This window comes from Meles meles, chromosome 18 (assembly GCF_922984935.1).
Source record: "Meles meles chromosome 18, mMelMel3.1 paternal haplotype, whole genome shotgun sequence".
Classification (NCBI taxonomy): Eukaryota; Metazoa; Chordata; class Mammalia; order Carnivora; family Mustelidae; genus Meles; species Meles meles.
Window position 1 is genome coordinate 45,378,441 of NC_060083.1, and position 25,653 is coordinate 45,404,093.

General features: G+C 53.7%; 2 protein-coding genes across 2 annotated transcripts; both read right to left on the minus strand.

Moving 5' to 3' along the window:
- Positions 1-874: 874 nt before the first annotated feature.
- Positions 875-4,269, minus strand: SOST (sclerostin). The gene is made up of 2 exons (XM_045983985.1): positions 4,050-4,269; positions 875-1,296 (listed from the first exon to the last, which is right to left on the minus strand). Exons 1-2 carry the CDS (start codon positions 4,267-4,269, stop codon positions 875-877), a joined length of 642 nt encoding a protein of 213 aa, XP_045839941.1.
- Positions 4,270-12,450: 8,181 nt separating this feature from the next.
- On the minus strand, positions 12,451-24,881 carry DUSP3 (dual specificity phosphatase 3). The gene is made up of 3 exons (XM_045986050.1): positions 24,684-24,881; positions 21,884-22,110; positions 12,451-16,303 (listed from the first exon to the last, which is right to left on the minus strand). Exons 1-3 carry the CDS (start codon positions 24,806-24,808, stop codon positions 16,098-16,100), a joined length of 558 nt encoding a protein of 185 aa, XP_045842006.1. The 5' UTR covers positions 24,809-24,881; the 3' UTR covers positions 12,451-16,097.
- Between the last annotated feature and the right edge of the window lie 772 nt (positions 24,882-25,653).

Below are 25,653 nucleotides of genomic sequence, written 5' to 3' on the forward strand. Positions count from 1 at the left end.
GGGTGGAGAGGTGGAGGTAGGCAAACATCTGGGGAAGCCAGGCTGGAAAGAACGAGCTTCTTCCAGGAGCTTGTCAGCCCTAAAAAAGACTCCCCCCACCACCCTTATTTGGCTGTCAGATCAGAGGATTACAGCTCTGAATTCTGGCCGTGACCACGACCATGGCGGTAATCCAATCCAACCCCCCTCTCTCTCCTTTGCCCATTCAAAGGGCTCCCAAGGCCTTGGAATCATGTGACAGTAGATTCCCCGAGATACAAATCCCAGGCCCACCTTCATTTTCCAAAGAGGAAATTGAGGACAGACTCTGGACAGAATGGGAAAAGTGTGGTCTAAGGTCATCCAGCAAGTTAGTGGCGGAGTCCAGACTGGAAATCCTATCTACGGACCCCAGTCCTGGGTTCTTGGCACAACAAGGCACTAAAGGCTTTAGGAGGGGGCAGAGGAGTGGAGGAGGAACCTTAGCGAACTTTCTTAACCAGTCCCAGGACTCTCATTCCCCACCGCTCCCTTGGAAACCCTGGGCGGCGAAATGCTTGCTTTTCTGCCTTCCTCTGAAGTGGTACCAGCAAAGGTGGGCGGCCCCGGTGGGCGGGGCTGCGTGGCTCAGTGTGTGTGACTCTCAGCGCCGTCCCCTGCCCTGCGGGACCCCCTGGGACGCAGGGGAGTGGGGCTGGGGAGGCTCTGCTGGCCCCCTTCCCCGGGATCCGCAGGGCCTGGCTCCCTCCAGCCGGAGCGCGGAAGGTCTCCGCCCCCTGCCCCGGGCTGCAGACATTTACAAGGACATACAAACAGTCAGACCGCGCGCAGAGAGCAGAAACCCCGGCGCCCGGCTTAGGGCGCGGGTCGGGGATCGCGGCGCGGCGGGCGGCCTCTAATAGGCGTTCTCCAGCTCCGCCTCGTTGGCTTCGGCGCCCCGGGGGCGGGGCCGCGGCTTTCGGCCCTTCTGCGGCCGCGCGGCCTCGGGCCCGAAGTCCTTAAGCTCGGACTGGTTGTGGAAGCGGGTGAGGCGCTTGCACTTGCAAGAGGCCACCAGGCGCACTTTGCGCGCGCGCGGCGCCGCACCTCCCGGGCACAGCAGCTGCACCCGCTGCGCGCGGTAGCGGTCGGGGATGCAGCGGAAGTCGGGCCCGCTCGGGCGCCACCACTTGCCACGGCCGATGGCGTTGGGCAGCAGGCGCGCGGGGCCGCACTGGCCGGAGCACACCAGCTCGGTGACCGGCTTGGCGCTGCGGCAGGGCCCGTCCGTCACGTAGCGGGTGAAATGCAGCTCGCGGCAGCTGTACTCGGACGCGTCTGCGGAGAGAGGGCGCGTCAGGCCAGGCGGGCTCCTGCACGCCACCCACCCCGCCCAACCCGCCTTTTCCAAACCCGCCACTTTCCAGCTGCATTTGCCCAGGTATTCTGGGGCTGGTGGAAAGACCTCTGGCCCACGCTTTCCCCCTAGAACTTTGAAGCCAAGTGTCTGTTGGGGTTCAAATACCAGCTCCAGCGCTGTGTGATCTTGGGCAAGTCATTTAACCCCTCTGTGCTTCCTATCTGTAAAGTGGGTTTGTCCTGAGGAGTTAGGGAGTGAATCCATGGCGTATATAACGCAGGGGCCGTGGTGAGCACACGGTAAGAGCTGGACGTACTGGCTTTTATTATGTGTTTCTTCTCCAAGGGGTCCTTTTCTCCCTCTATAAGTCACATCATGCCGAAGAGTGCCTGGTCTAGGCAGAGCAGGTGCTAGCCACACCCCTGCATGACAGCCTTGGCTTCTCCTAAATTCTTTTTCTGGCCACTTGGGAGGGTTGGTGAGGGGATGGAGAAAGGAGTAGGGGTTAATTGAAGGGAATAAATCAGGGCAGCTGCTGCGGAGGAGAGAGATGGAAAAGGAGGTGGGGAGAAGTCATTAGACTTGAAAAGAGCCAAAGGCTTCTTGTCCGGCCCCCTCATCATCACAGAGGACGGGAAAGCCTAGAGAGGGAAAGGCCCTTGCCCAAAAGGCAGAGCTGGGTGTCCTCACGGCGCTTTCCTGGGGCCCCAGCCCCTCTGGGTTCCTATAAGGGTGGAAGCTGTATGTCTGAGCACCCACATGGGAGGTTGGGGTGGGGGCGGGGCGCAGGGCTGCCTCTCACCACAGTTACTTCTCTATCAGAGGGGATGGAGCTCTGTCTGAAAACCTATAGGTTCAGCTGCTGCAAACACTTATTAAGCACCTGCTGTGTACTAGGCATGGTGCTAGGCACATCTCTTGTTTTGTGCCATTTTAATGGATCTCCGATGGTGGCCCAGCCTTGCTCCTGGGTTGGGGCGGGGGTGGGGCGGTGGGGAGGATTGTGCTCTAAAGTCTGGCTAAGTCCTCCAAAAACACCTTAATCAACTCTCCTACTGTGGGCTTAGACAGATGGGAGCTTTTTAAACAGCTGGTCCTCATATGAACATCTGTCACCCAAGGGGATGAAAAACAGTCCTGGGACCAAAGCAGAGAGAAGACCAAGAAGGCCAGGCCTCCACTCCCCAGGCCCCGGAGAACCAGCAGAGCAGGGGGGAGGAGGGTCTGCCTTCCTCCCGTGGCTGACCTTCCGGTTTCTGGGCTGGCTTTCCACCCTTACCCCTGCTCCCAGGCTGCAGGGGCAGTGTGTGGGGGTGGCCTGTTTGCCAAGGGAAGGAGGCTTTGGGGGCTTTCCAAGCATAGTACCCCACATCAGGCACTTCTACAGAAGGTGACTTTGTTTTGAGCTTACAGCTTCCTTGGGGGCCTGCGGCCTCTTCTGGGAGCCCAGGGAGGTGGGTATTTTGTATTTGGGCCCCATAGAGCCCAGGAAGCAGTCCCTTAAGTTTAATTGACCTTGCCTGGGTGGTGGTGGGGGGGAGTGGCAGGGTGGTATGTTCCTGCCCTCCCTTTTGAAGACTTGAGGCCCCAGGCCCCCAACGGGGCTGCCCCCCCTTGGCAGAGCCCCACATTCCCAGCTGGCTGTGGGGCAGGGAGAGATGAGATGAGGGGCCAGGGCAGTGGACTCCTCTCCTACCCAGGCAATGACTGGAGGGCAGTGAGGCCCTCCCCCAGAAGTGTCATTCCAGCCCCACCCCCAGCTGCTCCTGCCAGCTGCTCCAGCCAGCTGCGCACACGGCCCCCTAGGCTTCTCTGTGCAGACCTGACCAGCAGCCCAGATGTGCCCTCCACGAGAGCCCTTGCCTTGTCACAAGGGTCAGGCTCCTTCCCTAGTAATGAGGCAAGGCTGGACCTGGGATGGGGACCTGGGGACAAATGGGGTTACCTGCGTCCACTCCCCGCACAGAGGATGCTACCTCCCCTCCAGGGCCTGGACAAGCTGCCTACCGAGGTCAGACTCTGCCTACAACTTCCCGTTCCTTCAAGGGCCAGCTCACTGGGAAGACTCAGGGCCGTGGGAGTGTCCTCTTCCCATTGCTCTGTGGGGACTTGCTCTGGCTCTCTGTCCCCAGCACTCCTCCCCCCTCCCCCAGTCTCCCACTGGGCTATCTGGGCATGGGATCAGACTGGGGTCAAATCTCAGTTCTTCTACTCCCTACCAAGTTACTTCACGTCTGGAGCTTTTGTTTCTTCACTTTCCAATAGGGGGCTCACCTCCTGGGCTTCTCCTGTGGTGGATCCCTGGGGTGGGGTTTAAGTACAACCTGGGTAGAGCGTCTACCTCCAGCAGGTGCTCACGGATGGGAGGCTCCCTTGCCTGGTTCCCCCCGTCCAGGGATGCCAGCGGCCAGACCCATCTCCTGTCTTCTCAGGAGGCGATTCTTGGAAACTGTCTGCTTTCGGAGGCTCTGAGCCGGCCCCAGAGTTATATTCTCACCACCTCAGCATCCTTCCTGCCCCAGGCTCCTGTGGCCAGCCGCCCCTACACCAGCCTCATGCCTCCTGAACTAGAATACCAAGGCTATGCTGGCTTGCCACCCTCCCCCTGCCTCCAGGCAAGGCTGTCCCTCCCCTTAGTGCTGACAAGGGGCGGAAGCTCTACCCCAGGCTTCAAAACCTTCCAGAGAGCCACCCCTCATGTGAAAAATGCTCTCCTCTACCCGATGCATACCTTTGGTCTCAAAGGGATGGTGAGGGGGCCTCCCCCCGTTCTCTGCCCGGTTCATGGTCTTGTTGTTCTCCAGCTCTGGTGGGGGCTCAGGGTACTCGCCAAGCTCGGGGATGATTTCTGTGGCATCGTTCTTGAAGGTCCGCCAGCCCTGGCCCTCCACCACTCGGAAGGCTGCATGCACCAGCAGGCAGACGAGACACAGAGCGAGAGAGAGCTGCATGGTGCCAGCCAGAGGAGGGCAGCCTGCCTTCCAGTAGCACGGGCTCCGGTCCCTAGCCTGGGACACGTTTGCCTTTTTAAAGCCCCCTCTGCCTGATGCCAACCAATGAGGACAGGCTGGGGCAGGGCTGGTCCCATGTTTCTCTCAGCCCAGGGGGAGGGAACAGGGTGTGCTCACAGCAACCCCTCCCCAAAGACTTCCCAGGCACAGCAAACTCCCACATTGCTCTGGTGCTCCCAGGTGACCTAGAGAGAGGGGTGTGTACGGCAAGCCTGCCCTCCAGCACCTCCCACGTGCAGGCAGCTGCGGTTTTCAGATATCAAAATGAGCTCCAGCTCGTAATCTTTACCTCCTTGGGCCTCTTGGGCTTTCTCAAAAACAAACTGTGGACCAGCATCACAAAGAAAACGATGGCTCTGAGCCCTCCACAGGGCTGAGCCCCACCAAGTGCCTTTCTCAGGCCAAGTTCATTTGTTACCCCAACAACAAATGGCCCAAGGTCTCTATCTTTGGCCCCCGCAGACCGAGGCAGAGGCAGAAGGAGGCTTTTTAAGAAATCTCACTGGTCCCAATTCCATGAGGCTCAGCATTGATTATCCTGACCAAGAAAGCCCCTTGTTGGCAACCCTCTGGAAGGCAAGAGAGAAAACTGGAAGGCCACGAGGAGGGGAGGGTGTCTGCTTGTGCAAGGAGGCGGGATTCTGGTTACAAGTCCAGGATGAGCAAATCAGCGGGTACTGGTGATGGAACCCAAGAAGGAGATCTTGGGGCTTCCGCGCACGGTGACAGGCACTTCTTGGCCAAGACGCTCACTGCTGCTTGCAGACGCATGTGCCAAAGGCAGTCATTTCCCTGGCTGGGCTGTGGTTAGGAATGGAGAGCACAAAATCCCTTTTCTTAGCAAAAGCCAAGGCCAGCATTTTTAGTGCTGATTCTTCATCTCCTCTTTTTTGCCCTGGTCTCTAGTCCATGAAGACTAGGGTCTCTAGTCCTCAAAAAGAGCTTTGAGTCTTATATGGAAAACCTTGCTGGTGCATGCTATGGGACGCATTCCACGAAGCCATCCCAGGTCCGGCTAGCCACAAAGAAGCCAAAAGGAACTACCACCTTGGCCCCGGAGCAGAACAAGGGGAGGGGTAGAGGTACACCGGGGAGGAAGGTTCACACCTGAGGTGCAGGAAAAGAAAGGAGAGCCATCGGAAGCTTTCACTGCCGGTGAAGGAGGGGCACCGGGCTCCTGGACCTGAAGGAGACAGGGAAGAGGGCTGTGGCCCAGGTCCCCTAGGTATTTCCACTGGGCAATGAATCAGCACGCCCCACCTGCAGAGCCTGGTGGAGGCCTTTGCCACCTGCCTTGACTTGTAAGCCGCTGTGTCCATCTGAAGCCGTCTGTCCCTCCTTTCTACCATCCATCACTCCACACATAAATGCAGCTGCTCTGACAGTTTTACAAGCCAGACAGAAGCCCCTGCAGGAAGGGCCCTCTCTGATACCTGCTTCCTAAGTCAGCTTCCTTCGGGGCAGACGAAAACAGCTGTGCCCATTGTTGGACGTGATCTATCTCTCCCAACAGAGCCCGTGGGTGTTGTGAGAAGCTGGCCCTCTGCGCCCCCTCCCCTTGTCTCTGACCCTCCAGCACCCTTTTCCCTTGCTCTGGAATGTGGACCATTAACCCGATCCTGGCCGGACAACTGCCTTCTTGCCTCAAATTTGGGAAAGTGCAGTTCCGAGGCCGGATACTTTGAGCGGCCGCGATCTGGACGCTCAAGCCCCACCTGCTGGTGGGAGCTGCAGACCCAACCGCCTGAACCGGAGCCCGTGGGGCCCATCCCCGGAGCGCTGCTGCCACCTGCTGGAGACAGAAGGAAGAGCCAGCGGCTGGAGGATGGCGAAGGGTTTTATTTCATTTCATTGTTTTATTTGGAACTGAAGTCATTGTTAAAAGAAAAAAGAGAAGAATCCAGTGGGTTTGAACTTATGAGGTGTGCCCACACTTTTGAATTATTCTCTGCAAAGGTATAGCCCTGATCTTCCCAAAACGGCTCACAGAGAACCTGCTAGGATATCATCTGCTTTTTCACTTCATGCTAATCCAGTTTTATGTTTACTCAGTTTGAGAGCTTGTCATTGTTCAGAGTTAAACCCCCGGGGTTTTAGCTGACTACTGTTGTGGGTACGTTAGGTTATTTCCAATGCTTCCCTAGCCTCAGTAGGGATGCTATGAACGGATTCCTGGTACAAAGTAATTTTTTTTTTTTGAGTTAAACTTTTGAGATCATTGTAAATTCACATGTACTTGCAAAGAATAAAACAGGAAAATACCATGTGCCCTTGGCCCAGTTACTCTCAATGGTAACATCTTGCAAAACTGTAGTACAATATAACCAGGATGGAACAACCCACCAATATGCATGTACACAAGCCCACGTGTGTGTGTTTCAGTCTATGTCGCTTTATCACATGTGTAAGTTCCAGTGTCCAATCACAGCCAAGATAAAGAACAACTCTGTGACCATGAAGATCCCTCTTGTTTTCTTTTGATAATGACATCTACCTTCTTCCCATGCCCCCCCATCTTCTCCCTTAACCCATGATACCACTAATCTGTCATTTCAGAAGTGTCATATAAATGGAATCAAATAGTATGTAAGCTTGAGGTCTGGCTTTTTTCGCTCCACATGAAGCCCTGGAGATTCATCTTGGTTATTTCATGTATCAACGATTTGTTCCTTTTTACTGCTGGATAATAGTCCACAAAATAAGTTTTTTAAAAAGAGTTAGGGTTTGGGGTGGCTCAGTGGGTTAAGCCACTGCCTTCGGCTTGGGTCATGATCCCAGGGTCCTGAGATCGAGTTCCACATTGGGCTCCTTGCTCAGTGGGGGGGCCTGCTTCTCTCTCTGCCTCTCCCCGCCACTCTGCCTGCTTGTGTGCTCTCTCTGACAAATAAATAAATAAAATCTTTTTTAAAAAAAAAAAGGTTAGGGTTATTTCCAGAAGTGAACAATGGGTTTGGGAGGGTGAACAGTTGGCTGTGGGTCGCAGGGTTGTTTCCCAGAAAGCTCAGTCAGGTCCCTGGTCCCACCAGTGACATACAGGTAGACGTGTGTCTATACATCTTGGTTTGGCTGGGGCTGCCAAAACCAAGTACCTCAAACTGGGTGGCTTGAACAACAGAAATGCATCGTCTCATAGTTCTGGAGGGCGGAGCTGTGAGATCAGAGTGCTGGCAGGGTAGCCTCTTTGTGCGCTCTGTGTTTCATGCCTCTGCCCTCAATGCTGGTGGCTTTACTGGCAATCTTTGGCATTCCTTGACTTCTAGAAGCTTCTCCCGATCTCTGCCTTCACCTTCACATGGCGTTCTCCCTGTGTGCTTGTCTATGCCTTCATTCCCCCCTTTTTTAATAAGGACCTCAGTCATATTCAACTAGGGCCCACCCTAATGACTTTGTCTTATCTAATTACACCTGCTACAACCTACTTCCAAATAAGGTCCCGTTCTAATGTACTAGGCATTAGGATTCAAGATATGAATTTTGGAGGGGCACAATTAGCCCGTGCGGCACATGTCTCCACAAGGTGGCCAATGCTGGGTTTGGGCTAAAAATCTTTAAATTGCATTTAATAATTTAAGAGTTGTACCTAAATTTCTAGCAAGGCTGTTTTTCTACGTGATGATTTGCTGGTTCTCATTTCTACCAAGCTGCCTGTTCATATGTCCATTTGCTAAACATCTCATGAAGTGAGACCCCAGCCCCTCGCACCAGGAGCTGTGAACTGATCCGCGCTCCCCCTCCAGGTACTGGGGAAGAAAACAGTTCTTCAGCGAAGAAAGTGGTTAGTGCCACTGAGGAAAGGTTCAGTTGCATTTTTTTTTTTTTTAAGGGACAGGGTGTTATGCGCCTTCAGAAAGGAGAGCAGTGTCTTTTGCCTGGGGTGGATCTGGGGTTCTGACAGGAAGATATGGCATTAGGACCACACTTTAAAGGACAGGTCAAGTTTGGAAAGGAAGTTATGCTCCTTTGAATCCTTGGGATTCTAGAATCTTTGATCTCTAAGAAGCCCCCAGGGGCATCTCTCTACTTGCTTCTCAAGTCACCTATCTGCAGTTCATGGGAACAGAGGGCTCCCCTTATGGGCTACATGTCTACACAGACTTTGCTCCCACAGGTCAGGGTAAAAGGGAGTATCCGGATTTGGAGGGCAATCTGTTTATAAGCAGTTGTCTGCGATAAGGGACATCCAAATCACCATTTTTTTTTTTTTAAGATTTATTTAGTGGACAGAGAGAGAGAGCACAAGAAGGGGGAGCGGGAGAGGGAGAAGCAGGTTTCCCACTGAGCAGAGAGCCCGATATGGGACTTGATCCCAGGACCCCCTGGCATCCTGACCTGAGCACCTGAGCACCTGAGCGGAAGGCAGACGCTTAACCGACTGAGCCACCCAGGCGCCCCAATTCAGCCTGTCTTTGCTCAGAGTTGAGAGCTTGTTCTGTGGAGAGCGTTAGGATCTTGGCACAAGTGGACAGTGGAACTCTTCCACTCGTTCATTCAGCAGCTTCTGGGACAAAGCGAAGAGTTTCAAAGAGCATTGTCTCACACACACACACACACGCACGCGCGCTTAGAATGAGCTAAGGGCTCCCCCAGCCCTAGCAAAATCATGCTTCCATGTCCTTTCCGGTAACCAAGGCCTCCGAGGTGGGTCCCAGCTCCTCCCCTACTGTCATTCAAGCTACCACCCTCCGCCTGGAGGGTCCCTGTCTGCAAACCCGAAATAAAAAAGTATTCGTGAGACTTGTTAAAAATGGTAAAGATGGGGCGCCTGGGTGGCTCAGTGGGTTAAAGCTTCTGCCTTCGGCTCAGGTCATGATCTCAGGGTCCTGGGATCGAGCCCCGCGTTGGGCTCTCTGCTCAGCAGGGAGCCTGCTTCCCTTCCTCTCTCTCTCTGCCTGCCTCTCTGCCTACTTGTGATCTCTCTCTCTGTCAAATAAATAAATAAAATCTTTTTAAAAAATGGTAAAGATGACTTTGCTCAAGGGGGGACTCTGGGGATAGGAACCTCTATACTGGAGTCTTGCACTGGCGGAGAGAGATCGGGCTCAGCTCCAACCACAACAGGAAAGTGGGAATCTGTAGCGCAGGAGCAGGGTAGGGTCAGTGGCCGGAAAACTCCTAAGAGGAAGCAGGGAAGGTGGGATAAACCAACCAAACTTGATTCCTTCCGAAGGCAGCCCCCCGCCATCAGACTTCACCTGCAGGATGGTGGGGGTGAAGAACCCGATTTGATATTGAGGATGATCAGATGTGGAAGTTGGGGGGATTCTGGCTAAAATGGGACAAAAAGGACACAAACATGGAAGTCCAAAAGTCGGGGCCCAATTGAAAAAAAGAGAATGAGTAAAGTCTGGCCAAAGAGAGGCTCTGTCTCCCTCTGTGTTTGGAGACTGACTTCCCTCTTCCAAGCCCAGCTGCACCCCTGCTCTCCACTTTCCTTTTCAAGTCCTCTCTCTCTTCTTTCTGCCCTCCTGCCTTTCAGGGCGGCTGCCCCAGTGCTCCGTGCACTGGGAATGTTCCACTGGAGGGCTGTCCGATTCATGGGCTTTCAGACTAGGTTTCTCAGAACTCCACATTTCCACACGGATGTCTTATGGTTTTAAAAATATGGGGCACCTGGGTGGCTCAATGGGTTGAGCCTCTGCCTTTGGCTCGGGTCATGATCCCAGGGTCCTGGGATTGAGCCCCGCATCAGGCTCCCTGCTCAGTGGGGGGCCTGCTTCCCTCTCTCTCTCCGTCTGCCTCTCTGCCTACTAGTGATCTCTCTCTCTGTGTCAAACAAATAAATAAAATCTTTTAAAAAATAAAAATATGTACACTTGGGGGGCACCTGGGGGGCTCAGTCCATGAAGCATCCGACTCGATTTCAGCTCAGGTCATCATCTCAGGGTTGTGGGATCGAGCCCCGTGCCGGGCCCTGCCCTCAGTGGAGTCTGCTTGAGATCCTCCCTCCCTCTCCTTCTGCCCCTCCCCCGCTCATGTGCAAGCTCTTTCTAAAATAAATAAAATCTTTAAAAAAATAAAAATATATTAAAATATGTACATTTCCATTATTTAAAAATATAATAAAGAAAGGAGGGAGGAAAACAAACCACAAGAGACTCTCAATGACAGAGAACAAACTGAGGGTTCATGGAGGGAGGTGCGTGGGTGACGGGTATTAAGGAGGGCACGTGAAATGATGAGCACTGAGTGTCGTATCTAAGTGATGAATCACTGAATTCAACTCCAGAAACCAATATTGCACTGTATGTTAACTAAGTAAAACTTATTTTTTGAAAGATTTTATTTGAGAGAGAGAGAGAGAACACAAGTAGGGGGAGCGGGAGAAGGAGAAGCAGACTCCCCACTGAGCAAGACCTTGGAATCATGACCCGAGCCTAAGACAGTTAGATGCTTAGCCGACTGAGCCACCCAGGCACCCCCTAAGTAAAAGTTAAATAAAAATATAAACACACACACACACTAATTAAATGTGGTGTGTTTTCGTTTTTAATGAAACAGAGACCACCCATTCATTGCGTTGCCTCTAGGTTAGTTAACCCATTTTAGTGTAGACTTCAAAAACAGAATCTCTGTGCATTTGAACTTCTTATAAATGGGTCATCGATTCAGAAGGCCATGGCTCAGGGACTCTTTCTAAAAATTAGGCTTGAGCAAGCCACTTCCATAAAATTATATATATTTTTTAAAGTCATCTCTACACCCCAGCATGGGGCTCAAACTCATGACCCAGAGATCAAGAGTTGCACACTCCCACTGAGCCAGCCAGGCAGGGGCCCCCCTCCACCCCCATAAAATTATACAAGAAGCACGGAACAATCCTCCTTAGATTTGAGTACTGGGATGTGTTGACACGTATGATGACACGTATGATGACACGGTGCCATCATAGCAGACAACAAAAATTAAGAGGATATTAAGCAGACAGACTGCAACTGTTATTCCTAAGTGTCATTTCGACATTCCGTGCTCATTAGAGCAGCCTGGACCTCTGAAATTAGAGTATACAGAAATCACAGCACACCATACACAATGGAATGCTAGGTAGCTAGTGAAATGAAGGGTACTCTAAGAAATAACTATTTGTTGGGCACCTGAGTGGCTCAGTTAGTTAAGAAATAACTATTTGGATTTTTTTTTTAAATTTATTTGACAGAGAGCGAGAGAGCACAAGTAGGCAGAGAGGCAGGCAGAGAGAGGGGGAAGCAGGCTCCCTGCTGGGCAGAGAGCCCAATGCGGGTCTCGATCTCAGGGCCCTGAGATCATGACCTGAGCCGAAAGCAGAGAGGCCCAACCCACTGAGCCACTCAAGCACTCCGAGAAATAACTATTTGTTAAGCACAAAAGCAAAGTGCAGAACGTTTTCCATGGAGATCTCTAAATGCACACGTTCATGAATGGGTACTTATGTATGTGTGGAATTTTTATTTTTATTTTTTTAAAGATTTTATGTATTTGTCAGAGAGAGACACAGAGAGAGGATGAGCAGTGGGGAGCAACAGGCAGAGGGAGAAGCAGGCTCCCTACTGAGCAAGGAACCCGATGCGGGGCTCAATCCCAGGACCCTGGGATCATGACCTGAGCTGAAGGCAGAGATTTAACCCACTGAGCCACCCAGGCGCCCCTCTCTTGAGTTTTTTTTATAAGAGAAAAAAAGCCAATGCTTATCACAAGGGAGATAAATGCTAACAGCAGAATTGAAGGCATCTGGGGGCAGGACTGTGTTTGGGGGCTGCCCATTTGTAGGACCATTCAAACCCCAAATGCCATCTAAGGGCCCACCCAAGGGCCACCCAGTCTCCTACTTTCTTAGGAACGTAAATCTACCTCCCTCAGTTAGGATGGGCCTCTCTAGTCAAGACTATTCCAGTCAATTATCCCTCAAAAAAGCTGCAATTTTTTAGAAATTAAATAAATAAAAAGATTATTCCCATCACGGGAAATTTCTGGTACTGGCAAGATGTTTAGCCAACAACTATTGCATAAAACTAATCATCACAGGACTGAGAATGAGCTCGGGAGGGCTAATTTTTAGATGATCCTTATTTTTGAAAGTTAGAAAAAAAGCAAACATAAGAGCATCAGAGAAAATCAGCAGAGATAAGAAAGACCCAAAAAAGACCATTTCTATGTAATGTAAGACATTTATTTTGGTTACAGTTAGTGTTTTAACACTGATTTGTGATACAACAGATGTTAAACTCACTTTCCTTTAAAACCCATGTTAATACCTGCCCCTTTTCTGTCCAGGACACTCACGCTTTCACAGTCAAATTACCCTGAAAGCTGACAGGAGATAAATCAAGCTTCCAACCACTCTGCTCTCTCAACGGGAGAGGGCCTCCATTTCCAATCAGGATAAGTCCTGGTAAGACCAACACTGAAGGCTCTTCAGTGGTTCTTGATACTGGTTTTATGGCAGAAATCTCCTGCGAGGAAAGTGCATATCTTCCTATTATAAGATCAGTGTTTATTTGGATTAAAACATTAGCATCTTAACATTAACTTGTGACACGAAAGGCACCAACATTCCCTTTCAAACCATCCATCACCATGGGTGGAACACAGCGCCACCTGCTGGTCACCGTATTATTACATACCCTACAATTCCCAGGTGGTGGTAAATTCCAGGTGGGGATTCCTAGAGAACCCTATACAGTGTCAGAGCCAAAGGGACCTTAGAGGTCTTCTAGATGAGTCCCCTTGTTTTGACAGATGGTAGTTTCTGCTCTCCAGATAACTCAGAGTGGCAAAGAAACAGACCAGCCCGTGGAAAGTGTACTGCTTTTAGATTTGAGAAGAAAGCCATCCGGTGCTCTAATTTGACCAAGGTGGGGGTCTGCTAGTCAAAGAAAGGGATCAGGTCATGGGGGAGGGTAAGGGCACCCTGAGTTCCTATCCCATCCCTTTCCAGGGGTAGAAAGCCGTCCAGAAAGCGACCATGGGCAGCTGGGCACGTGCTGGCTCTTACACCATAGAATTTTATTTTATTCAAAAATTAGGAGCTAAATCTCATGACATAAAGATAGGGTTTCTGGGACCAAAGACTACCAAGAAATCCCCAGTTATCAGCATAAAAGTAAGCGCCCAAGTAAAGGCAGTAATTCTCCCAGTGGCCTTTTCTCCCTCAGGCCCCCACCAAAAGGCCTTCAAGAGGTCTTTTGTTAAGGAGTTTTGTTAAGGTTAAGGAGTCTGAGTAGCTAGCTGCCCCTGTCCCATGGGGGGGCCACTGCTGAAGGGTGGGAGGAGGCGCCCTTTCCCCCAGTCCCAGAGCCTCTTCCAGAAGCAGAAGGGAAAGCTCCAATTTAGGGATGCTATGTGCTTCCTGGAGGAAGAGGCACACCTTCTAACCAAATCGGGGACCCAGGCTTATTGCTTCCTGCTCCTGGAGCGGGGATGGGCTTGTATCAAATCCCTCCTACCCTCTTCTGAACACCCCCACCCCGCCATGGCACCCCAGCTTGAATGGTTGTACTCCATCCACAAAACTGGCTCCTAGGCACACCGGCTGGCTCCAGGGCATATGCCTGCCCCGGGACACTCCCAGGGGGCGCCTTTCTTGATGGGGAGCCTAGTATGGGACAAAATATTCAGTTTCGGGAAGCAGCAAACCTGAAATCTTGCGTCGGCTCTTCCTCGGAGCCGGGATGGCCTGGGCGCCCTGCCCTCCGTCAGTTTGAACCCTAGTTCCTTTTTCTTCAAAGGTCACAATACACGAATAAGCTCTGCCAACTGGATAGGGTTATTGGATCAAGTTAGATTAAGTGGGATGGTTCTCGGGAAACTGGGAGGTGAGGTACACGGGTTAGAGGATGGCCATTTCACTGAGGTGGGTTTCTGTGGGCAGTCCGGTATCTGGAAGAGATCACAGCTCCTAGTTTGTTCATATGGCTGTGGTCACAGAGGAAAGCGACCGTCCAGACCCCACACTCTGGCCCTGTGGCAGGAGAGGCCATGACACCGGGAGTGAGGCCCTGCGGCACCCTGCTTCCCCTTGTCTAGCCCGACGCCCCTGGTCGACTCGGAAAAAGGCACATTCCCCACCTCGACAGGTGAACACTGCCTGAATTTCCACTTACAACGGAATTTTGAAGACTCGACAAAAGTCCTTGGTTTTTCACTTCTGGTAAGACTCCTTCTGCAAATCCTTGCAAGGGATCCTACCACAAATTCAGGTTTCTGGGAGCTTGATACACCCGCCAGAACATCACCCTGCATGGGTCTGGGGCTCAGAAACAATAAGAAAAAGTTAAATTCTACAAGCTTTTCTAGATCTCTGCATGCGAGGAGCTGGGGGGCGGATATGGCTGAGGACAACCTCTCTGCTGTCGGGGAACCTGAAGACGACAGGAATGCATCCCTTTCCATGGCAACAATCACTCGAAGTCCTAACAAGACTGTTTTCAAAACAAAACTCCTATATTCTGACACGTGTGTGCACATGTGGGAGCATCATCCTTATGGATGACTAATGTCATCCTTAAATTAGTCCTAAAAAAAGGTGGCTCTGGTTTGTTTGTTTGCTCTAACCACCAGTAAAGTCTCCACTTGGAGGCTCCACTGTGTTTCATTCTGGCCGGGCTGAGTCACTTTTGCTCCAAAAGCTCCGGGATTGTTCTTGGCACTACAGAGCCCTAAGACCCACCTAGAAGTGGGCGGGGTGAAAGCCTGCTCCTACATCCTCTGGCTGTGTTTCTGAGACACACACCCCCCCCCTCCACACCCACACACGCACCCTGTAATTGGCCAACTTCCTCCTTCTGTCCTTGGAATAGCAACAGAGACAAAAAGCAGTTAGCATCAGTGGCTCGAGCTCGCCCACGCTATAATTCAGGATAAAACCTTTGTAATTCTTCAAGTGGAGGGGGTTTTAAATAGGCTGGGAACTTCAACACCCTGTTTTCTCAAAAAAAAAAAAAATAATAATAATAATATAAAACCATGCCCAAGGCATCACTCTTCTAATAATCCAAGTGACTGAGAGCAGCAGTCCAAGAGAAATATTCCAAAGCAGCGGATTCTGAATGCAAGCCTTCCAAAGATTCTCGCGTTCTAGATACTGTGGACTGACAGGAGTCCTCCAGAGGAATGTCTGCCCACCTGATGGCCTCTTTGTTTGGGTATCTTTAGTCCTACTGAAATACTTAAAATGCAGTCTCTTCATGGGAATTTCCACCCACTAACAACTGCTGGCCGGTGGGGGGCCAGCTTCAGTCCTCACGACTCGAGCCTCTGCCTATGAACAGGGTATGGGCAGCTGGGATGAGCGGGAAGGAGGCAGGCAGGGTAGGGAGAGAGGGGCCTGTGTTTGCATAGTTCCCTTAAAGGGCTCGAGGTGCTGAGGTCCCCACTCAGGAGAGGACCCAGGGGTGCGTGGTGGGGAGCTGGGGAGGGAGGCAGGGGGCAACAGAGGTCAGGAAGTGCCCGTGGGGGCATCTCAAGCCTTTCACTGCCACAGACCTCCTGCCTTGGGTCATCCAGGAGAAGCATGCATATCACAGGCCTTCCCCCCCTGTGCCCCCACCTCAGGGAGAGGACATTGTAAACTACAGGCACAGGACACACCAAGGAGCGACAATGCCTTCCTTAGCAAGCTTGTTTATGTGCTCCCCAGGGGGAAAGTGGCCCAGGGCTGTGTTGGGACAGACTTGTGGGCAAGTGCCTGGTGATGCTGGGAGCAGGGTACACTGTGTTTCCTAAACATGGCGGCTTCGGACACCTCGACCAGGGCCTCCCCGGCCTGCCTCTAGAGAAGAGGCCGCAGGGGTGCCCTAGAGTTTCAACTTCCCCTCCTTGACTAGTTTGTCATTGAGCTGGCACAGCTGGGCCAGGAAACCGTCGTTGGGGCCGATCTCACGGTTCTGCCTCACGACGCTCAGGGCAGACTTGACGTCCATCTTCTGACGCATCATGAGGTAGGCGATAACTAGGGTTGGGGAGCGGCTGTAACCTTCCCGGCAGTGGACGAGGACCCGGCCTGGAAGAGAAACAGGAGCACGTGAGCTGGAGCTGGGGGCTGTCCGCACACAGCCTGACTCAAGTCCCAACTCTCCCGGGGGAGCGCCGATGAGTACCGCAAGACGCCATTGTGCTGTGGGGCGGGGAGCTATGTACATAAGCACATCACCCTGGCAAACTGCGGGGCAGTGTGTACTCAAGTGGGACACACGCAACCCCTACGGCCCAGCAGGGAGGTACACACGGGCCCACAAAGACCCGCACCCAAATATTCCGAGGGCGGCGCTGTTCCTAACAGCTGGCAGCTCCCAGAGGCCCATCAGTGGCAGGACAGATCACTAACAAGGAGGAGGGGTGCCTGGGCCACCCAAGCGCCCCTGACTTTGATATTTCAATCAAAAGCAAAACATATGGGGCACCTGGATGGCCCAGTTGGTGGAGCGTCTGCCTTTGGCTCAGGTCATGATCTCAGGGTCCTGGGATCGAGCCCCGAAACGGGCTCCCCCACTCAGCAGGGAGTCTCTGATTCTCCCTCTGCTCCTACCCACCCCGCTCATGCTCTCTCTCTCCCTCAATCAAATAATTAAATAAAATCTTAAAAAAAAAAAAAAAGAAGAAGAAGAAAACACAGAAATGACCCAAAGGTCCACCAGCAGGTGAACGGACAAACTGGGAAGACTCGTCAGCGTTCGACAGGAAAGGGCAACGGCCACGTGCAGCCACACAGCTGGAACCCCCAGCAGTGACGTGGACCGGACGGGGCCGAGAAAGCGAACCCGCCGTGTAATTCCATTTCAACAAACGTCTACAAAATGTACACTCCTGTCTGGTGACAGGAAGCAGAGCGGTGGTTGCTTGGGAATGGAAGGCAGAGGGGGCGGATGGGAGAGGTCACAGAGGTGCCTGAGGAAATGCCAGGGGTTGGGGGGGTCGACGGGCGAGCTCACCGTCGCCCCTGAGGTGCTGGTTTCACAGGTGTACGCATTATGTCGAAAGGTCACATCGTAGGCTTTGAATACGTGTGATTTGCTGAATGTCAATTATACCGCAACAAAGCAGTTTCAAAAACATAAAAGGAGTATGTGTATCAAATACAAACACAGGGACAGAAAATCAAAACGCACAGACGGAAACACCCTCTCACGCCCCCCTCCCCCCATGGCCCATGAGGCCCCACGCAGTCCGGCCCCCCTTCTGCCGTCATCTCCTCCTCTCCCTCCGTCCCTCCAGCCAGCTGGCCTCTCAGCCTGCAAACCTCTTTCCCCAGGGGTCTGCTCCCCCAACCCTCCTCTCTACAGCCATAACGCCCTCCCCAGCCCTTCTCCTCCTCCCGGTTCTAGTGCGCCCCCCCGCCACAGGCCAGAAATCTTTTTCGTTTGCTGTCCCCCTCCCCTAAAATGGGGAAGCTCCACAAGGCAGGGCTGTCCATCCGTTTTGCTCCCCGCTGCATCCCCAGCACTTGGTGAAAGGAAGCATCAACCAGTCCCACCACACTGCATTTCCACTGGGGGGTTCCCGGGAGCCCCAAGCCTTGGTGTCTCTCTGCCACCACCCCCTCCCACCACAGAGCCTTAGTTCAGGTCCTCGTCACCCTCACCACGGCCCCCTCCACACTTCCAAACCCAGCTCTCGCTCTTCCCCCACCACCAGCAACCCACACTCCACCCAGCAGCCGGAAGGGGCTTTCTAAAATTCAAATACAACCCGTCACCCTTTTCAGGGCTTCTAGTCTCTAACGTGTGGCTTACAAGGCCGAGTGCCCATGGCCGGGAGACCTTCCCATGCTTTCCCCCACCCCTGTGCCTCTGCACATGTCACTCCCTCTACCTGGAACGTATTCTCTCTCTGGGCCACCTGGCAAACTCCTACTCATTCCTTAAAACCCCAGTTCAGGGGCTCCTTGAAGCCTCTGCCTTCAACTCAGGTCATGATCTCAGGTTCCTGGGATCAAGCCCTACATCGGGCTCTCTGCTCAGCAGGGAGCCTGCTTCCTCCCCACCTCTGCCTGCCTCTCTGCCTACTTGTAATCTCTCTCTGTGTCAAGTGAATAAATAAAATCTTTAAAAAAAAAAAAAAAACAACCCAGTTCAAATACTTCCTTTGTCAGCACAGGGATTTAGAACCAAAACCTTTGGGGCACCTGAGTGGCTCAGTTGGTTGAGGGTCTGATTTAATTTGGGTTCATGTCTGAGGGTCATGAGACCAAGCCCTGCGCTGAGTGCCCCCCCTCCCCCCACCCCGGGGGCACATGTGCACACAATTCTCTCTCTCTCAAATAAATAAATAAATACAACTTTTTTTGAGAGAGAGAGAACACATGCGAGCCAGTGGGGGGGCTGGGGGGAGCTGGGAAGTGGCGGGGGAAGAGGAAGGGGACAGAGAGAATGGGAGAAGGGAAGTGGGACTCCTTGCTGAGCTCAGAGCCAGAGGCAGGATTCAATCTCCAGAACCCAAGATCATCATAACCTGAACCGAACCAAGAGTGGGACACTCAACGGACCGAGCAACCCAGGTGCCCCGATAAATAAATCTAAAAAAAAAAAAAAAAAAGAAAGAAAGAAAAAAAACCTTGAAGTCACGTGAATGTAGGTTTAAATTTTAACTTACTGGTTGTGATGGTTACAGGTGTCAACTCAGCCTGTCTATGATGCCCAGCTGCCTGGTCCAGCACTAGTCTAGGAGGTATTTCGTGGATGTAATTAACACCAACTATCAATAATGATCAGTTTCCTTCAGTAAAGGAGACTGCCCTTGATCATGTGGCTGGGCCACATCCAATCAGTTAAAGATCTTAAGAGCAAAAAGTGAGGTTCGCTGGAGATGAAATTCTGCCTCGAGGCTGTAATAAAGAAGACCTGCCCGAGTCTGCAGCCTCCCAGGCTGCCCTCCAGATTTCAGGTCTGCCAGATCCTACAACCGTATGAGCCAATTCCTTAAAATAAATAATATCTATTGCTTCTCTTGGTTCTGTCTTGCTGGTTGGTACACTGCTTATGAACTCTACAACCCACTACCCCTCCACACACCTCCACTTCCTCATCTGTGGTCATAGTACCCACTGCGCAGTGTTGTTGGGGGATTGAAGGAAACGTCCTATAAAGTCCTTAGACCAGCGCCTGGCATATGGACTAACTCCTAGCCAGCAACAGGAGTCGCCTGGTGGCGCCCAGTACTTTCCAGGACAGCAGCCCGGCTCTGTGTCCCTCCTGGCCACGCACGGATCTACCCTCCTCCGCCCGACCGCACGTCCCTTAAGGGCAGACTGTGGGGTACTGATTTTTGGATGCCCTACAACTTCTAGTATGCACTTGGTGCTCCATAAATGTTGGCTGATTAGCCAAGTGGTTGAGTGTCCACCAATGCCTCTATCCTGCCATTATTTTGAAGGAAATCTGGTGGCCCAGAGTCAAACAGAATCTCTTCTGTTCCTATCACCCTTTGCTCAAAACATGACTCTATTCTCCCCATGCCTCCCATGCAGGAAGGAGGAACCCGCCACGCCCCTGCCCATTCTCTCTCTAGCCAGTATACCCAAAGGATGCGGAGAGAGGTTTTCCCTGCCCAAGCCCTGGTGAGAGGACCCTCTGCGGAGTGGCTGCCTCACCAACCGGAACATACTCAGCAGCCCAGGACTCCCAGAGCCGATCAGGAAGGGGAAGGTTCAGATTCCCCGCCTTCCAGGCCCCTGGGCCCCACCCAGGCGCCAGTCCTCCCTAGAGGCCTCTCTTGATCCGGACTGGAAGTGACTGCTTCCTCCTCTGGGCACTCCTGGCTCTTCCCACTTCTCCAAAGTGATGGGGGCCTGGCTCCCCTGAGCCCTGCAGCCTGTGGGAGGCCGCTGTGTTTCTGTTGACTCACTCGACCAGTCAATCCTAGAAGCATTTACACTTGGCTTGACAGCCCACGGAATTCATTATTGTCACTCCCTCAGTAATTATCTGCAGCGTGTCTGCTATGGGCCCAAAGCTACCTCACGTGCTGGAGGGACAGACAGGGACCCCGTGGATCCAGCCAGAGGGCAGGTCTCACGCAAGAGAGTTTGCCAGAAGACAAGGTAGGGAGAGGCAGAGAGAACTTTCCAGACGGACGACTCAGCCCACGCTGCCTCCCGCTAAGCTGGGAGGTCACAAAAAGTCAAGGTCTGTTCCTAGTGGGATGGAAAGGGGAAACAGAGTCGGAAAGCTCTAAGTTTCCCAGAGTGGCTGACCAACCCATGTACAAGAAGAGCAAAATCCATCCCCTTAACCCAGACCCTCGTTCCCATCCATAGGGGGACTCCATACAGCCAGAACAGAGGGGGTGACGTACATGAGACCATGAAGGACCACAAAGGGCCCGACAGCAAAGCCTACAGATTCCCCAGGTGATCACACCTCCCTCCTGAGCCCCTGAGACACATGATAACCAACGTCTAGTACCTGCTGTTCACTGGGAATCATTCCAGGGGGAGGCTGCTGGGCACAGGAAGCAGAGACTGGCTGGGAGCAATGGGACACGGGGCTCACCTCCCCTGCAAAGGTCGTGGGTGGGGGAGGAAGAGGCTGGGAGAGGCAGCTTGAAGGTAAAGGCAGTCCCGGAGAGGAATGAGCTATAAGCAGAAAGGCAGGTGGCCAGGGTTGGTCAACTGACATCTGCCCTCTGCATTCTAGGTGCCCCCCCCACCCCACCCCCGGGACGGCCTACCTGACTGCCAGTGCCTCAGCCGTTCCCCCTCAGTGGCAGATGTGGGAGCCGCAGGAAGCATTCAGAAAGTGGCTGGAAGATGTGGCCTGTGGGCCATCGCCTGCTGAGCACCAGCCCAAGCCCAGCCATGGCGGCCCCATTCCCCTGGCCAGGCATTCATGTAAGCCAACTCCAGCCAGTGAGATCTGAAGGGAACCCCACTGAGGGATTTCTGAAGGCCCTTCTACTTGCTGTTCATTTTTATTTATTTACTTATTTTTAAGATATTATGTATTTATTGGAGAGAGAAAAAGCACAAGCCGGGCCAACGAGCCGAGGGAGAAGGAGAAGCAGACTCCCTCTGCCAAGCAGGGAGCCTGACATGGGGCTGGATCCCGGGACCCTGGGATCATGACCTGAGGCGAAGGCAGACGTTTAACTGATTGAGCCACCCAGGTGCCCTTCTACATGCTCTTTAAGAAAAGAAACAAAGATGGGGATGAGAGGGCTGCCTGGTCTTCTGCCATACTTTGTCCTGCTGGGATGTGGTGACTGGGTCTGCCACCGCCATCTTGGGACCATGAGGGGAGAGCCCAGAGGGTAGCAGAGGGAGAGGGGGAAGCACCGTGTCCTGACACGGCCACTGAGCTGCTGAATCAACCAGCCCCAGAGCTCCTTTACCTCAGCACTTCTCATCACAGAAGATAAATCGTTACTGCTGAACCTATTTTGGGGGCGTGGCGGGGAGTGGGTAGACATGAACTCTCAGCCAAAGTCCACTCAAACACCAGGACCCCAAGGCTGCCACTGTGAGAAACGTTTATACATCTTGGGTAACGTGGGGCCTCTTGACAGAGGAGGCTGGCTGCGGGCCTGTTTTCTAGAGAAGTCCGGTCAAAGCTGCCTTGCCTTGTTTCCTGGCCCGCAGGTGCCTTACCGTTCTTTTGAGCCAAGGCCTGGTCGATGAAGTCTGCAGCCCTTTCAAAGTAGGCGCTGAGGTTGAACTCCTGCGTGTCGTTGGCCTTGATGCCCAGGTAGGTGATGCCGGAGTCCTTGTAGAAGTTGGCATTGGTGTTGACGTGCATGAAGGACCTGCCCTCGGCGGCATTCAGCACGTGGGTGATGCCTAGTTTCTGCAGCTTGGGGATGTCTTGAGCCACAGACCTGGACAAGAGACAGCGGCAGGGGATGACTCACTCACCAGCTGGCAGCCCCAGCGGGGAGGAAGATGGAGAAGATTCTAAGTCTCCCGGCAAAGCGAGGAACCCTCGGCGCTCGGCCCCTGCCAGCTTCCCCTCATCTTATGACCCACCTCCCTCCCTCTAGCCGTATCTAATTACCAGCAGCTTCCCCAAATAGCCGGGGCGGTTTCATGCCCATGTCGTTCCCTCTCTTTGGAATGCCCTTCTCGAGCTTCTCCGTGGACAGACACCCTCTCACTTTTCACCACCCTCTGCAATGTGTCCTCATCTCCCCTCCACCCCCAATCTGACATCCGGATCCCTACCCTGCGGTGGGGGGTACAGCCTAGTGGGCTCAAAATGGGCTCTAGAGCCAGAATGCCTGGGTCTGAATCCAACCCTCAGACCTACCATCCAGGTAACCTTGAGCAAGCCACTTAACCTTTTGGTGACTCAGTTTCCCTGTCAAATGGAGAGGCTACCCCTTGGGGTGGCCTGTGTTACATGGAGTGGTCCTATAGACAGAGCCCAACACTGTAGTCCATGCTCTTCTAATGCCTGATTGTGCTGCTTTGTTCTGAGCCCCTCAAGGGAGTAACCCACTCCACTGGCCAGCACCTGCTATAAGCACCCGGCACTCAGTAGGCGTCAACTGACTACGTAGCGCATCCGAGAAAAAGAAGGAAATCAGCACATCTGAGGCAGCCTCCTTCCTTGGATCATAAAATACGCAGCCCCTCCAGTCCCCCAGAGGGACCCTTTCTGCCACCGAGCACAAGCCACATCTCTGAGGCTCTCCTGGGTGAGTAAGCACTTGGGGACCCAGTGGCGCCAACTCTGGGGGTTATAAAACATTTGATCTCAATAGTCAAAGGGCTCCTTTATGTCATCTCCCAACAACGTCCCAATTCAGACAGCAGTTTATACTTTACAAAATGCCTTCTCCGGCAGGAGATCTCGTCTGCCTGAAGCAAGCCCTGGCCTTGAGCTCTGGGCCCACTGGACGGCGGAAGGATGAGCTGCGGGCTCACGCAGGCAGCTGGGCGGCGAGCTGGGAGGAGGCCCAACGCCAGCCCTGTTCTGTCTCCCCCTCACTCTGCCTGTCATGTTCACATCAACTGCATATCCTGAGTTCTAGAAAAAGAGGCTCATACAGGCTCCTCTCTGCCGTGTGAGCCCTGATTTGATTCAGGGGCTCCCAAGAGGCAGGGAGCATGAGGCGCTCCATGCTGAGCGCCCCCCTCCCCCAACACACACCCCTGGCCAGGTCAAAGCCAGATTCGTTAATTGGCCAGGGGACGTGTTTTTCTACAGTGGCCATTGGCACGGGCCACTCTGGCTGCCACCAGGCATTCACAAGCTTGGTTTCCACTTGGGAAGTGGGGACAGCTGAATGTGCCCAAGTGCCCTAGAGAGCAGGGTCTCCGAGGGAGCCAAGGCCACTTGCTGCTTCGGTGTCAGGACAGGGCGCTATCATCAGAACTTTGCAATTTCCTGGGCCCTTTGGCTGAGGCTCTGGGACTGTTTTAGCTGTTCCTGCTCACCAGGCTGCACATGGTTGTTGAGCAGTGATCGAGTCTCTGAAGGTGAGCTCCCATTCACTTCCCTTCTCCATTACACATTCAACAAATTCACCATTATCATCACTGTGAATGCACACTCAAGTGCCTGACACACGGTAGGTGCTCAATATGGTGAATGAATGGATGGAGTGGATGAGATTGTCCCCCATGACAGTGGGACCTGCTTTAGAGACCCTATTTAGCCCCACGATGACCCCCATTTTTGTGGCAGCCCTTAGCAGGGTAAGTAAGCAACAGGTGGTAGTACAGGATAGGGGATACACATATGAACAAGACATTGACCCTGTCCTCACGGTCCCTCAACCACCCTGTGCCACCATGTCCTCCAGGTTAAAAGGAGAGAGGGGAGTTAATTCTGGGTTTCCAAAATGCAGACCCTGGCCCATAGAGCTTAGGGCGTTGGTAAATCAAACCCTATCTGGAAGGCAGGAGAAGGAGCGAGGAAACCCCAGCCCAGCCCTCCGGATCCCTCATTTGGAGTATTTCGATTCCCTGATCTGGCCTGCCCAGCCGGGGAAAGTTCCACGCCCGATTTGTGACGTCAGCCGGTTGCCATGGCAGCGAAGGCAGACATTCCGCGGTGACCTCACTGCAGAACCAGGCGGCTGTCACATGACGCGCGGGCTGGAGACCGGCCGGGTGACAGAGGGCCACCTGTTAGGTGATCACGGTGGCCCGACCCCGCCCAAGGCCGAGCCCCTAGCGGGTGGTGGCTTCCGAAGGACGCCAGGCTGGCCGAACACCCCGGAATCCGGGCCCCCCGCGAAGGGGGGAGGACCGCGCGGGGCCGGGGCGGGGTCTAGCCCCTCCACCTCCCCCCGCGCGGGGGCGGGCGGCGACTCCAGCCCCTGCCCGGCCCCCGCGGCGTTCCCGGAGGGCGACCACGCCCCACAAACCGCCCCCCCAACCCCGCACGCCCGCGACGCCCCCACTCCGGCTTTCGGGTGGGCGGGGCGCCCCAGCGGCGACTCACGCGTTGCCCACGTAGATCCTGGGGATGACCTCGTTGCAGGGCTGGCTCGGTAGGCTGTAGCAGCCGCTGCCGTCCGACAGCAGGTCGTTGAGATCCTGCACCGAGAGCTCGAACGGGCCCGACATGGCGGCGGCCGGGCCCTGCACGCCCGGGCAGCAGCCTGCGAGGGGAGAGCCGCCGGGTCAGCTGGGCGGGGGCTCCGAGCCGGGACCCGCCCCGTCCCGCCCCGGAGGCGGGCCCGCCAGGCGCGGGAAAAGGCGGAGCGCGCACCGCCGGCACGCTCAGCTCCCCGCAGGGAGGCGCGCCGCTAGGGCCCGCGCGGACGCTCCGGGGGCCCCAGGCCTGCCCCCCCGCCGGCGGAGATGGCGCCACCCCGGTGTTTTAGGGGGTCCTCGGTCCATCCCCAGCTAAGGGCTTTTCTGCATCATTATAAACGGGGAAGTGCAGTAACAACTTTGGATTAAACGGAGAGCGACATTAATTGTTCCAACTGAAAGGGGTACGCACAGGTTTTGCTTAGTTTTTGCAGGTTTAGCGGGACACCCGGATTCCGCTTGTGAGCTGACTCTGCCTGCTGCGGACCAGCGGCATTGACATCACCCGGGAGCTCGTCAGAAACGCATAGTCTTGGCCCCAGCCCCGCCATGCTGAATGAGAATGTGCATTTTAGAGCGCCCCCCCCCGCCCCCCGCGATCCTTACAAAGGTTCAAGTTTGGGAAGCCCAACTCTGAGGCACATTTCTTCCAACATTTATCCGGCTTCAAAGCTTGGATTCTGTGCAGCCAGGCTTCGCATTCTGACCCTGGCAAATCAGCCTCTCTGAGCCTGTTTGCTGGGGGGAAATAAAGGGGGATACTAGTAGCACCAAACTCCTAGGGTTGTTTGAAAGATTAAATGTGACATCCAAGGAAATCGCCCAGCACTGTATAGTGAGCACCCAGTAGGTTTCTCCCTCTCCATCAGCCAATG

Bases quoted from the DNA above. Each gene is read 5' to 3' on its own strand.
- SOST (XM_045983985.1), bottom strand. From the start codon at position 4,269: ATGCAGCTCTCTCTCGCTCTGTGTCTCGTCTGCCTGCTGGTGCATGCA. The intron at 1,297-4,049 runs GTATGCATCGGG...CTCTCTCCGCAG, and splicing joins CCATCCCTTTGAGACCAAAG to ACGCGTCCGAGTACAGCTGC.
- DUSP3 (XM_045986050.1), bottom strand. From the start codon at position 24,808: ATGTCGGGCCCGTTCGAGCTCTCGGTGCAGGATCTCAACGACCTGCTG. The intron at 22,111-24,683 runs GTGAGTCGCCGC...TCTCTTGTCCAG, and splicing joins AGGATCTACGTGGGCAACGC to GTCTGTGGCTCAAGACATCC. The intron at 16,304-21,883 runs GTAAGGCACCTG...TTTCTCTTCCAG, and splicing joins GGCCTTGGCTCAAAAGAACG to GCCGGGTCCTCGTCCACTGC.